Source organism: Gasterosteus aculeatus, chromosome 14, assembly GCF_964276395.1.
Source record: "Gasterosteus aculeatus chromosome 14, fGasAcu3.hap1.1, whole genome shotgun sequence".
Taxonomy (NCBI): domain Eukaryota; kingdom Metazoa; phylum Chordata; class Actinopteri; order Perciformes; family Gasterosteidae; genus Gasterosteus; species Gasterosteus aculeatus.
Genome location: NC_135702.1, coordinates 9,343,866 through 9,355,609, shown reverse-complemented (window position 1 = coordinate 9,355,609; position 11,744 = coordinate 9,343,866). Strand labels below are relative to the sequence as shown.

The 11,744-nt window shown below is 44.9% G+C and overlaps 2 protein-coding genes across 3 annotated transcripts; one reads left to right on the top strand and one right to left on the bottom strand.

Moving 5' to 3' along the window:
- Window positions 1–4,269, top strand: fut7 (fucosyltransferase 7 (alpha (1,3) fucosyltransferase)). 2 transcript variants are annotated; one of them, XM_040198314.2, is made up of 3 exons: window positions 1–258; window positions 996–1,081; window positions 2,459–4,269. In XM_040198314.2, the coding sequence occupies exons 2-3, from the start codon at window positions 1,031–1,033 to the stop codon at window positions 3,569–3,571; spliced, it is 1,164 nt and encodes a 387-aa protein (XP_040054248.2). In that variant the 5' UTR covers window positions 1–258; window positions 996–1,030; the 3' UTR covers window positions 3,572–4,269. The 2 variants fall into 2 exon arrangements, with proteins under 2 accessions (XP_040054248.2, XP_040054249.2); XM_040198315.2 differs by lacking the exon at window positions 1–258 and adding an exon at window positions 271–605.
- On the bottom strand, window positions 4,095–8,195 carry pou5f3 (POU domain, class 5, transcription factor 3). Its single transcript, XM_040198313.2, has 5 exons — window positions 6,839–8,195; window positions 6,622–6,733; window positions 6,148–6,278; window positions 5,746–5,910; window positions 4,095–5,640 (listed from the first exon to the last, which is right to left on the bottom strand). Exons 1-5 carry the CDS (start codon window positions 7,622–7,624, stop codon window positions 5,380–5,382), a joined length of 1,455 nt encoding a protein of 484 aa, XP_040054247.2. The 5' UTR covers window positions 7,625–8,195; the 3' UTR covers window positions 4,095–5,379.
- Between the last annotated feature and the right edge of the window lie 3,549 nt (window positions 8,196–11,744).

The window sequence follows — 11,744 nt, the reverse complement described above, 5'->3', positions numbered from 1 at the left end:
AACTTAGCTGCATGGATGACTCACTAGTGTGCATGCTCACCCTTGTGTAACCCTCCGTTTCTTTTCATGCTTCCTCTTTTACAGGCGCACACTTGGGCACATTTCTCCGACTTTCTGATGTGATCTGTTGGCAGAGTTGCCAACAAGACGGCGTTTTTAGTCTGTCAGCATCCCCATTATGTTTCCACCAGCGGCAACCAAAACGGCCATCAATGCTGACTGAGCAGAGCGGAGTGTCTGCTCATCTGTTCTGATCAGGTGAGTGGAGGAATCTTGGGCTTCACTTTCACCCCAATCAATTTAGTCTGACATTCTAAAACTTGTTGTTTTCATTTATTCTTGTGTGTTCTCTCAATGGCAAGAAGTGCAAATTGTCAAAGCTGACAGCATACTAGTCGGCTATGGGTGGATACGTTCGGGGTAAATTAGTGTGCCCATAGCAGCTGAGCAACTGCCAGTGAGGCAAACAGTGCCACCACTACGATAAATTGTTCACCACATCCTGTTTGCATATAGTTTTGGAGGCTCACTTAAAAAGGGATGATGTAAAAGTAACCCATCATATCTGGAGGCTGCCAGTCTTAATCTCTCCTCTCCGCTTGCAGGTATTATTATGCTGTTCATGGGAACTTTAACAGGGTGTATGTTGTTTTTTTGTATTGAATGCAAATGTCTACTTTTACGTTCCCAAATTTGTTTTCTTCTTTTTTTCTGTCTTGAGCGCAAAATGTTTCTGAAGATTTCACAGGGAAAATGGGTTGTGCAGCTTTTTGCAGTATCTGTAGCAACTACAAAAAGAGCGATGGAATTTTTATTCCATACGTTTTTTAGCATTATTGCCAAACAATGTTTCTGATTACATTATTTCCATAGACATTACAGAAAATGTTTCCGATGTAACAGCATGAAGTGTTTGCACAGGAGTGCTAGCTGATTGAATGGATTTTGGCTGGAGAACTTTAACTTTTTCCCAATGCACTTTCCCTTCCTTATAGAAAAAGAGAACTGACACACATGTTGGTCTTCAGTCATGCTTATTCAGAGGAATACTACCATGATCTCTTATTTGAAACATCTAACGGTGAGTGCTCATTACAATCATTATTTATGTCAGTCAATTCCAGTCGGAGAGACTGGAAGGAAACGTGTGGCTTGTGCAAAAAAGTTTTTTCTCTCTTTATTGACTGCCACACCCTGCCAATCTCCCGTTTAGATGGTAGCTTATTTTTCCTGGGTACATGTCACAGCCAGGTCATGCAAGTGTGCAAGTGTTCAGTTACTGGCTGTGCGCTGAAGTAACCGTTAGTAGATTTTGATTGAAAACCTAATGTAGTACTTAATTAAATGCAATGTTTTCCTGACACTGGAGTTACTTTTCATGTATTCATTGACTCTACTACGTCCATCTATTTCAGTAATGAACTTAAAGATCATATTCAGTATGCACAGGAGAGCCGCATTCACATCATACAGCAGGTTCACACATTTACTGGTCATTTTTAAGATTCAGATAAATTAATGAATATGTTTAAAATAATTTTTACTCATCGAAAAATACTCAATTCAAAGTCTTTCTTGAATATGCTGTGTTTGTTAGCACAAACACAGTAGATTATGTTTGATTGGGGCTTGGACAAAAAATAATCTTCAATTTTGTAAAGATGTGTTAAGTTGAGAATTGGTCATTGGTTTCTATATCCATCCATCCATCCATTGTCAAACCGCTTATCCTGCACTCAGGGTCGCGGGGGGGCTGGAGTCCATCCAAGCCAACTTCGGGCGATAGACGGGGTACATCCTGGATTGGTCGCCAGCCAATCGCAGGGCAACACAGAGACACACAACCATTCACACTCACATTCACACATCTACGGGCAATTTAGAGTCACCAATTGACCTGATCCCCAGAGCATGTCTTTAGACTGTGGGAGGAAGCCGGAGAACCCGGAGAGAACCCACGCAGACACGGGGAGAACTTGCAGACTCCACACAGAAAGGCCACTGGGCGGAATCGAACCCAGGACCTTCTTGCTGTGAGGCAACGGTGCTAACCACCACGCCACCGTGCCGCCTTTGGTTTCTATATATGCTAAATAAAAAATTTTTGGGTGCAATTTATATTCGTTATTACTGTAGAAATGGGTGAATAAATGCATGTATAGGTTGTCGGTACTTTAACCCCAACACGACCTGGGCATTTTTAAAAAGTGAGCGTTGCATTGAGGTTTTTTGTTTTTGGAATAAAAATGGACTAATTTGTTTTAAGACGCAATTGATACTGGAGTCATTTTGGGTGAATCGAAATTTCAAAAACATGGCAACAAATAATTGATATGTGATGGTATGTGATGTGTAATGAACAAACTTAAACCTGAAGAAACATCTGGTTTAACAAAAATGTTAAGCATAAACCCCATTGCTCATTTATGATCATATTTCCTGATTCCTTTTGTGACAGGAGTGTGTAAGAGGAGTGTGCAGAAGGATCGTACTCCGCTCAATGAAGATGCGCCTCCTCCTCTCCTTCCTCTGTGTTTTATCGCTGTGTCTTTTCAATGGATGGCCGATGGGATTCCGGGCACCGAAAGCCATAACTCCAACCACCTTCCATGACCGGCGAAACATCACCATCCTGCTGTGGTACTGGCCCTTCAGAAGGCCATTCAGCCTGAGGGGTGACGTGTGCTGGGACCTCTACGGCATCTTTGGCTGTAGACTGGTGGACCAGCGCTCCTTCTTCCCCTCAGCCGATGTGGTTGTGTTCCACACCAAAGAGCTGGTAATGGGACACCAGAAGCTGCCCCTTAACCTCACACGGCCACAGGGCCAGAGGTGGGCCTGGATGTCCCTGGAAGCCCCTGTCCACAACGGAAACTTGTGCCGGTATGACAACGTCTTTAACATGACCATCACCTACAGGAGAGACGCTGATGTCACAATACCCTATGGCGAGCTGCTGCCGAAGGACGCGGGAGGACATCTGGTTGAAGAAGTCCCTCTGAATAAGAGCTTCCTGGTCTGTTGGGTGGTCAGCAACTATAAGAGCCATCACAGGAGAAGCAAAGTGTACAAAGAGCTCAAGGCCACAGTTCCCGTAAAGGTTTACGGCCGCTGGGCAAAGAGACCCCTCCCCTCTAACGCCCTCTTACCTGCAATATCTCGCTGCTACTTTTATTTGGCGATGGAAAACTCTGTCGCCAAAGATTATGTCACAGAGAAGCTGTGGAGGAACGGGCTCCAAGGCGGGGCTGTGCCTGTCGTCCTGGGACCGCCAGTAGACAGCTACAAAGCTGTGGCTCCACCTAATTCTTTCATCCATGTTGATGACTTTGCATCAGTAAAAGACTTGGGGAAGTATCTACAAGGGCTTGCAGAGGACAAGAAGCGCTACAATGAATTTTTTACCTGGAAACAACACTGGAAAGTGAAGCTTTACACAGACTGGAGGGAGAGACTGTGCAAGATCTGCTCACAGGACAACAGTTTACCTCAGCAGAAGGTTTACTCTAACCTAGAGGCCTGGGTCAATGCTAATAACAATCAAGCGTGCACAAATGTGACGACCTCCTAGACCAAAAAGCGTCCTTGAGAATTAGAAAACCTCAAAAGACACTGGAAACACGTAATGTATGCACACATGCTTTATCCGTTCATCAAAGAGCATTGATTAAAAAAATCGCACCATAGTAGGGCCTACTGATATACCCAGAACTATTTAACAAGCCACAGACCTCGCTAAGAAAAGTTTGGGAAGTTAAAGTACTGTTTTCCCAGACTTTCAATTCAACCCAACAGAGCAGACACTTTATGGTCATCGATATGAACAGACCCATACTGCTCCAGGAAGGCACCATGTTACAGGATATCAAAAACGTTTTGATGTTTGTCATTTCACATTTACACTGTAATAAATTATTTGACAATGTCCCATTGTCCCATATCTTTAGCCAAGAAAGTGAAAAATTACCGGAAACGCCACATACTAAAGTGATTCTCAATTGCTGTGGGTAATTATTTCTGACTCTTCCGTATCTGGTTAAGTTGGACTTGAGGTTAATTAAACTGCAAGGGCACAATAAAAAAAATAAAAAGAGTTGGATATGAAAAACTTTACTAACATGAAAAGAAAAAAAAGCATATGACCTTTATACATATCAAGACAGACGATCATGGTTTTTGACTAGTTGCATAGATTTATGGTTAGTGTTTTGAAGACATTGTAGCTATCAACTATAATAAATCCACTTAATCGGTTTGAAAAAAAAAAAATGTTGAGTATTTAGGATATTCACAAATGGAAAAAATGAAGCACTTTAGGTTACTGTTAATTTTTGCAAATAAAATCAGTTCATAGGAGTGAATAAATGACATTTAATGTCTTGACTAAAAATATCTGAAGAGAAATACTCCATTAAGCAAAACTTGTCACAAGTATTGAGTGTTATTCAACATTTTGTAAACATAAAAACCCTTTAAAACATATTGAAATACAATTTGAAAAAATTGATCCAGGTCACATTAGTCAATAATTTGCGATAATTCACCTGAGACATTGGGAAAATATTGATTGTGTGCAAATGGCAGATAGCAGCTCAGACACGTGAGTAACAAGTCATTATTTGGCGTCACATCACTCACCCGTCCCCCACACACACATAAAAAAATGTTTGCTAAAAGACAATAATAATCAACAACCGTAGCACAAAAATCTGTGTTCAGCATACAAGGCATATTAGTTTATAAAAAAAAAGAAAGAAAAAAGATTCAACAATACAAAAGAAACGTTGTGCAAAACCACAATGAGGCAGATCAGACAAATACTGCAGCTGGTCTATTCATATGAAATAGATGAAAGTATTGCACAAACATTGACAAACTGTCAAGATTTTGATTTAAAATTCCAAACTTGTAATGATTTCATTATCGGCACCACAGAAAATCCTGGGCAGGTTTTGGCAAAAGTGGAGGGATTACCATGGCTCTTTAACCCAACAACTGGACCACTTATTTAAACAAGTTAACATCGGCACCAAATCTCCCTTTGACATTGTTCTAACCTTGTAATGATTAAAGCCTATTTAGAATAACTTACTACGTATTAGCCAATTAAAAGCAAAAAGGGCATGTTCGGTTTTAACTCTCGGTTTGAAGGGAAATCCAGCCATTTGAAGAGGATGTTGCCACACGGCGGGATCAAGGAACCACTCCCATCTCCCCGCTGCAGTCGGTAGACGAGCCTCCCCACTTGGAATGTTTCTATCTCACCATCAACCGATGTAATCTGCAACTGGGTTTAGAGACGCTTCTTCGGCTCAAATGGAGGTCGGACAGAGAGGCATGGGAAGGCTATCTGTGGCTCCGGTCTACCTGCGCACCCGTTTATCCAGTCAGGTGACCAACTAGTCCGGGGTGCAGGGCTTGTTTCAGCAGGTCGGGCCGATGGAGCTGCGGCATGTACAGTGTAGGAGGAGGGGCACCGTGGTAGCTGGACGCCGGGTAGCCCTGATTGGGAATCGGGGAGTTGACCATGTTCAGTGGGGAAGAACTCTGCTCGTAGTACTGCCCGTCGCACTCCTCGTCTAGTGGCAAGGCCAGGCGCTTTCCTTTCTGTCGTCGGTTACAAAACCACACGCGTACAACCTGGAAGGAATGACATTTGTCTTTTAAAAACGTGACCAATTGGACGTGTTCTTTTTAAGAAGATGAAAAGAGGGAAATGGGATGTAGTTTAGGGTTTGTACTTACATCTCTCTCTAGACCCAGGTCATCTGAGATGTGCGTGATCTCTTGGGTGTTGGGCTTGGGGCACTTGATGAAGTAAGACTCCAGGGCAGAGCGCACGGCTCCCTCCAGACTGGTCCTTCTCTTCCGCTTTCTGGTATCAACAAATACCCTCTCAATCTTGTACATCTGAGGATTAGAAAGCACTTGGCTCATGTCACACATTAAAAAAAGGTTATAGAAAGTTGTGCGCTCACAAAACTGATTGGCCACTGGGTGGCGTATTACACTTCAGAAGAGTGAAAGGGTCTTAATCCTGGTCAACTTTCTGCTGGCCAGGCCTGAAAAGACCCATGATCCAATGGGCCTTGGCGATCTTCTGTTGTCTTGCAAACGAGTCAGCAGATGTTAGAGAAGCAGACTTACATCCTGGGGATTGTCCGAGGTCTCGGCCTCGTTGAGCCATCTCTGAAGAAGGGGCTTCAGCTTGCACATGTTCTTAAAGCTCAGCTGCAGGGCCTCGAAGCGGCAAATGGTCGTCTGGCTGAACATCTTACCTACGTGAACATACACCACATGATAATTAATCAAGAGTCATTGACTTCGGTTTCCCACACATGCAGATTAGTTGCTCCTTTCGTTAATGCTGTTGGATCTAGGAACTACACCTTTAACAAGAAATTCAGCAGGTTTAAAAATGGACTCCCATGCAGCATTATTATTTGAGTAGCTCCGAGATGACCCTTGAAGACATGCCATGACAAATTCTCAACGTCGGGGTGTCCGATACTGGTTATTTAATTCTTGCAGCAATTTGAACAATTCTTACTTTAAAACTAGAGGGGAAAAATAGCATGATACAGACATCTCTGTATATCTCCCTATGGTAAACAAACCTACCATAGAGGTTTCCCAGGGCAAGGCCAACATCAGCTTGGGTGAAACCCAAGGTAATGCGTTTGTGTTTCAGCTCTTTGGCAAACTGCTCCAGCTCTTCTGTGGAAAGATTCTCCTGAACGGGAAAAATTAAAAGACAAACAGCAATATGGTATAAGTCGGCACTGTGGGGACGTTAGTAGTTTGGTAATCAGAGGACCGATCAAACGGCTGTTCTTACCTCCTCCGAGTCGCTGCACCCGCCGCTGGAGGAACCGCTGCTCCGCGTGGAAGAGGCCGGGTTCTGCGCCTGCGGCCCGGCGGCAGCCTGGGTGGTGTTCACGCTGAAAAACGCGTTCCCTGGAAGCCCGTTGCTAGGGGGAGATGGGGACATCGACGGCGACGATGCAGAGGATGTTGAGGGGTTTTGATTACTGCTACTGGGTGGTGTCATGTGGCTGATCCCGGGCCAGAAGGACGAGTTCCAGGCCGGAGAGTAGAAGACCCCATGGGCCATGGCGGCGGACGCTGGCGCAGTTGGATACTGTTGAACCTTTATCTCCGTTGAGTAGTCATTGCTGGTGTCCTTTTCGGTCTTAATTTCGTGCAGTTTGATTTGCTCCCGCGTCTCGGCCTGCGGGGGGCTCAGGTTTGTAGGCTGGCTGGCTCCCGTTGCGCCGGGTACCTGGCCGGTGTACTCGGGCGCAGCGAATGGATACCAATGCTTGGGTTGCCCAAACTCTCCCGTTTGAAGATCGGATCCCCGGTAGTCACTGGTGACCGGCGGGAACGCGAAAAGGGTCTGCCCGGACCCCGGTGTGATGCCACCATAAGCGGCTTTGTTGTAGAAAAGGCCCGGGTCCGGCAGGACGCCGTGGGGCAGCTGGAATGACGCGGGGCTGCCCGAACACTCGTGACCCAGAACCTGGTTGCAAGGGTTGGTGCGGCTGAAGTCATACGGCCTGACTTGGCACTCCGGACTCTGCGATCTTTCAGACATCTCCCAAAATGCGTGAGAACCGGTCATAAAGCGAGCGTCCCAAATTGGATCTTTGGGGGAAAAGGAAAAAAAGTTTGCGCCGACTAAACTCTGTCCATTCGTTCGTTTTTGTTTTTCCCCACGCGCACACGCACCAAAAGACGGAGGATAAAAGAAGGAGCTCTCCGACAAAATCTCGTCCACAACACCTCACCGAGAAAAGTCCGTTTTGGGGGGCGGTGGGGCGATTATGCAAAAATGTAGACCTGCGCTGTTGCCGTTTTGGTGCAACATAACCACCTAACACGCCTACGACCTACACCATGAAGTTCTGCCTTCTACGCCGTCACCAGTCACCCCACCTTTCAGGCTCCAGCGCTCCTCTGCGGCCTCGACCCCACACGTTCGGCTAATCGCAGCTGCCGGTGTTGGAAATCGCCGTAACTCTTCGCCCATTGGCCGAGCGAGACAATCGCGCACAGCTGATGGTGAATTTGTGAATGACCTTGATTCGTCCTGGAGTAGTGGGCGTGGTTTCACGGACGTTTGACTCAATTTGGCTGCAGAACAACCGCCCGTTCCGCTTTTAAAGCGGTTTTTAAACATATCTTAGCATGATACAAACCATATCAACGATTCAATCGTGTTAAGTCAACTTTTTAAAAAAATGCATATTTACATTGCTAAATAGGCACGAGCCACTGCTCCTGTAAATACATATTGTAACACTATAACGTCCTCAGCTCATGCATGAATTATATTGCTGGGTTTGTTTAAGGTATTCTCCATTAAGGACACGGCTTTGATATTACAATCCTGGGCATTTAGGCCAGGGTTTATTTTAATCAGTATCCTTTCAACTAAGTTAGATAACTCATTTCAATATGGGATAAATACAAGTGTATACAGTTGATGGGGCCAAGTGTACCTGGTAAAGATATGAGACAAACTAATGAATGTTTGGGGCAACTTCTAACGATGGAAAAACAATTAGAGCTACGGGGAATCTAAGTGTTTGGAAAGCATGAGATAAGCGAGGAGGATTGCATGATGGGCCACATTACGCCTTTGTGCCATTTATTTTAAAATAGGTTAGACTGGTATGTCGCTGTACTGCTTTGTCCTGAATAATAATTTGTCTGCAGTATGCATCTAAATAAATTGTTCACGGAGAAATCAGGGGCCACTTTTAAAACGGCATTCCTCGCCGAGCTCCGAATGAAAGAAACCAGAGAACTACATCGTAAAACCTCCAGTCTCATTCAGGTGAACTTCTCCCATTCAGCCTTGATCGATGGTCGTTCAAAAGCCTGGATGGCCGCATCACGGGTACAGATGCGCTCCCCCAGCGCGAGTCGTTGGCTGCAGATTGCGGCAGGAAGACACGCTGCGGGGAGGGAGGGGTGGGGGTGCCATTGTACGACCTGGCCCCGGGGCACCCCGTGGATTTCAGATCCCGAGTTGCGATGGTCGACCATTAGCTCCTTTTCAAATTGGAACAATAAGTCTCAACCCTTTGATTCAACAAGATTCCGCCCCACACCCACCTCCTCCTCCCGTCTCCCCCCCACCCACCCCCACCCACCCCCGTGCTGTGAAACAAACACCAGGCTGGGGTTTCACCCCGGTCTGCGGGTCCGAGCGTCATTGGGGCCACACACTATCCACTGGCTCCCCGTCCGATGCCCCCCAAAGGTCCAAAACTGGTCCGAGGTCCAGGGTTCTGTGTGCGGATGCAGTGATCAAGCGGTGTCATTCCACCTTCAGACAAATGAGTTCATCCAGGATGTTTTTTGTATTTATTGAAATTGGCCCCCCGAAATTGAAACCTCACTGGTGAGACATGTGAAGTACAATTACTGTATTTGTACTGTTTTTTTTTTATTAAAGATGGATTATTTCACAACAAATGGTGGAATGGAGTAACACCACAAAAATACAACAGAAATTTTGTTACACCTCCCATGCGTCGCCACGGTTTGCAACCAGAATTTATTGGATATTGAATAAATAATATATCTTCTTCTGAGTTTCATAAATTAACTCACGCCATAATGCGGTTACATCACCCTCCCTGCCCCCCCAGATACAAAAAAAAAAGTTACGTAGGCCCGGGACCAGGCATCCTGAGGGGGAATAGCTTAAAAGACATCAAACCCTAACTACACAAGCATTGTTCTGGGCCATGGACTTGGGTGAATAATTGTCATGCAAAAGACAGACAGCAAGAGAGAGAGATAGCAGACTTTAGCAGGGCTTCAGAGAGAAAGGCACAGCAGAGCACAGAGCTCTCAGGGTGTCCAAAGGAGGGAGGGGAGGGGAGCTAGTGTTGAATAGCTCGGTACAGTGAGGAGGAGATGTGTGAGGGGAGTCTCTGGGTATTTAGTTGACCCCCCCTGCCCCCAATGTCTCAGATCTTGTCTTTAGTTCTTTTTTAAGTGGCCTCTTCAAGACACCTACAGGAGATCTGCTCGCAGGGCAAGTCCGGTCAAACAGAGAAAGGAGAGCCGGTTTCAGATAAAAGAAAGGCTGCCGATGCAGCGGCAGTGTGAATGTGTTGCTCACCTCAGCTAGTCACACCGTTGGAGACCAACGTAACCAAGCCAACCCCAAAGAATCAGATCGTCTACTACTCTTTAGTTTATTTATCTTCAATTGGTCTCCTTGCCACCTTCACTGTAGGCCACATTAAAGGAAAAAGAAGGTGTGTGTGATATCCAACTCAGAAGTGCCGCTGTGTATGATTGACTGACAGGTTTTATATTAGATTGTTTTGCTGCGTTGCAGCTTTTTGTTTTACTTTTATTGGCATGTAGTCTTTCATTTTAGGATGTATGTTTGTCTTATATCAACACATCCTCACATGTCATCTTAAGAGATGATTGTTTTATTTGGAGACTGATGGTGTTACTAGATAAGCACTTCTGAGAAGCTGTTAATAATACTGTTGTCTTCTTTGAAAGTCTTACAAACTAAAAAAGGGTCTAAATACATTTTGCAATCCAGAGAACGAAAAGGCATTTTAAAGCTTATCATGATAATGATGTATTTTAACAAAATTAATATGGACATAGAAGCCGGTCTCATTAAGTTACTGATTTATAAAACTAATTTGACTGGAATTGAAATATTGCTCATACCTCAAACAACAATGATGGCTTTTTAATTTTCCTCGGCCCTGCCGTTGATACCCACCTTTACAGACCCTCCATCCCACCCACGGTTTTCATCCGAGGGCCAATGGCTGCCGCCCTTCCACTGTCTCCTCCACAAAGGGCTTTTAACGGCCCTTAGCATGCGGCTCAATGGAACCTGAGCAATCCCCGCCCCTCCCCACCACAGACATACGACCCCATACACAAAACCCACACGGAGGTACATGCATGATTTCTCTCTGAACCAACCCCGTAACACACACACACACTGGGTGTAGTTGTTAGGGTGCGGACAGTAACTCAACAGAAATGTGTCACACTGCGAGGTGAGATGTGTCGTGTGGTAGGAAAGTTCATCTGAACAGGAAACGCAGAGCTCACTGCAGTTTGACTTGCTGACTCAGACGGGCTGAATGTAAATGTTGTGCCAGCTGAAACCCCACTTCGGTATGAAGAACTGCACACTAATACGGGGTAGAGGGTTTGTCATATTAAAAAAAAAAAAAAGAGAGTAATTTGTTTTCTGTGGTGGTCAAAGGAGTGCTTATAGTTTGCATGGTCCACATTTTGTAGTATTTGCTGCAGTGGGGGACTCAGCATGCTCTGGTTCATCACTCGACCTCAAAGGCCTCAATGTTTCGGCCTTGTCTCAACCTCAACATCCCTCCCTCGCGTTCTTGACTACAACACTGCTTCCACCATCACACACTGATACGGATAAGCTTGTTTACGCTCCTCGTTGAAATTATATGTTCATATTGTGTACTGAGGGCTTACAGTTTTTTATGGCAGCACCATTGATTCAAGTAAAACATTAAAAAAAATGTCTTGTGCATCATTTTATACCCCCAAATTCAATCGGAAATATTTGGCATCTTTGAAAGGTTTGGGATCCTAACAAGTTTAAGATGATTTAATTGCGGGTTTGAACAATGTCTAACATGATTCTTTTTTTATTGAATGCTCTTGAAAACGATAACATAGATCATTTCAACATAATTTCTAACATCACA

Coding starts and splice junctions, on each gene's coding strand:
- fut7 (XM_040198314.2), top strand. CDS start 1,031: ATGCTTATTCAGAGGAATACTACCATGATCTCTTATTTGAAACATCTA. Junction 1,082..2,458: donor CTTATTTGAAACATCTAACG/GTGAGTGCTCAT, acceptor CTTTTGTGACAG/GAGTGTGTAAGAGGAGTGTG.
- pou5f3 (XM_040198313.2), bottom strand. CDS start 7,624: ATGACCGGTTCTCACGCATTTTGGGAGATGTCTGAAAGATCGCAGAGT. Junction 6,734..6,838: donor GGTGCAGCGACTCGGAGGAG/GTAAGAACAGCC, acceptor TTTCCCGTTCAG/GAGAATCTTTCCACAGAAGA. Junction 6,279..6,621: donor TGCCCTGGGAAACCTCTATG/GTAGGTTTGTTT, acceptor ATGTTCACGTAG/GTAAGATGTTCAGCCAGACG.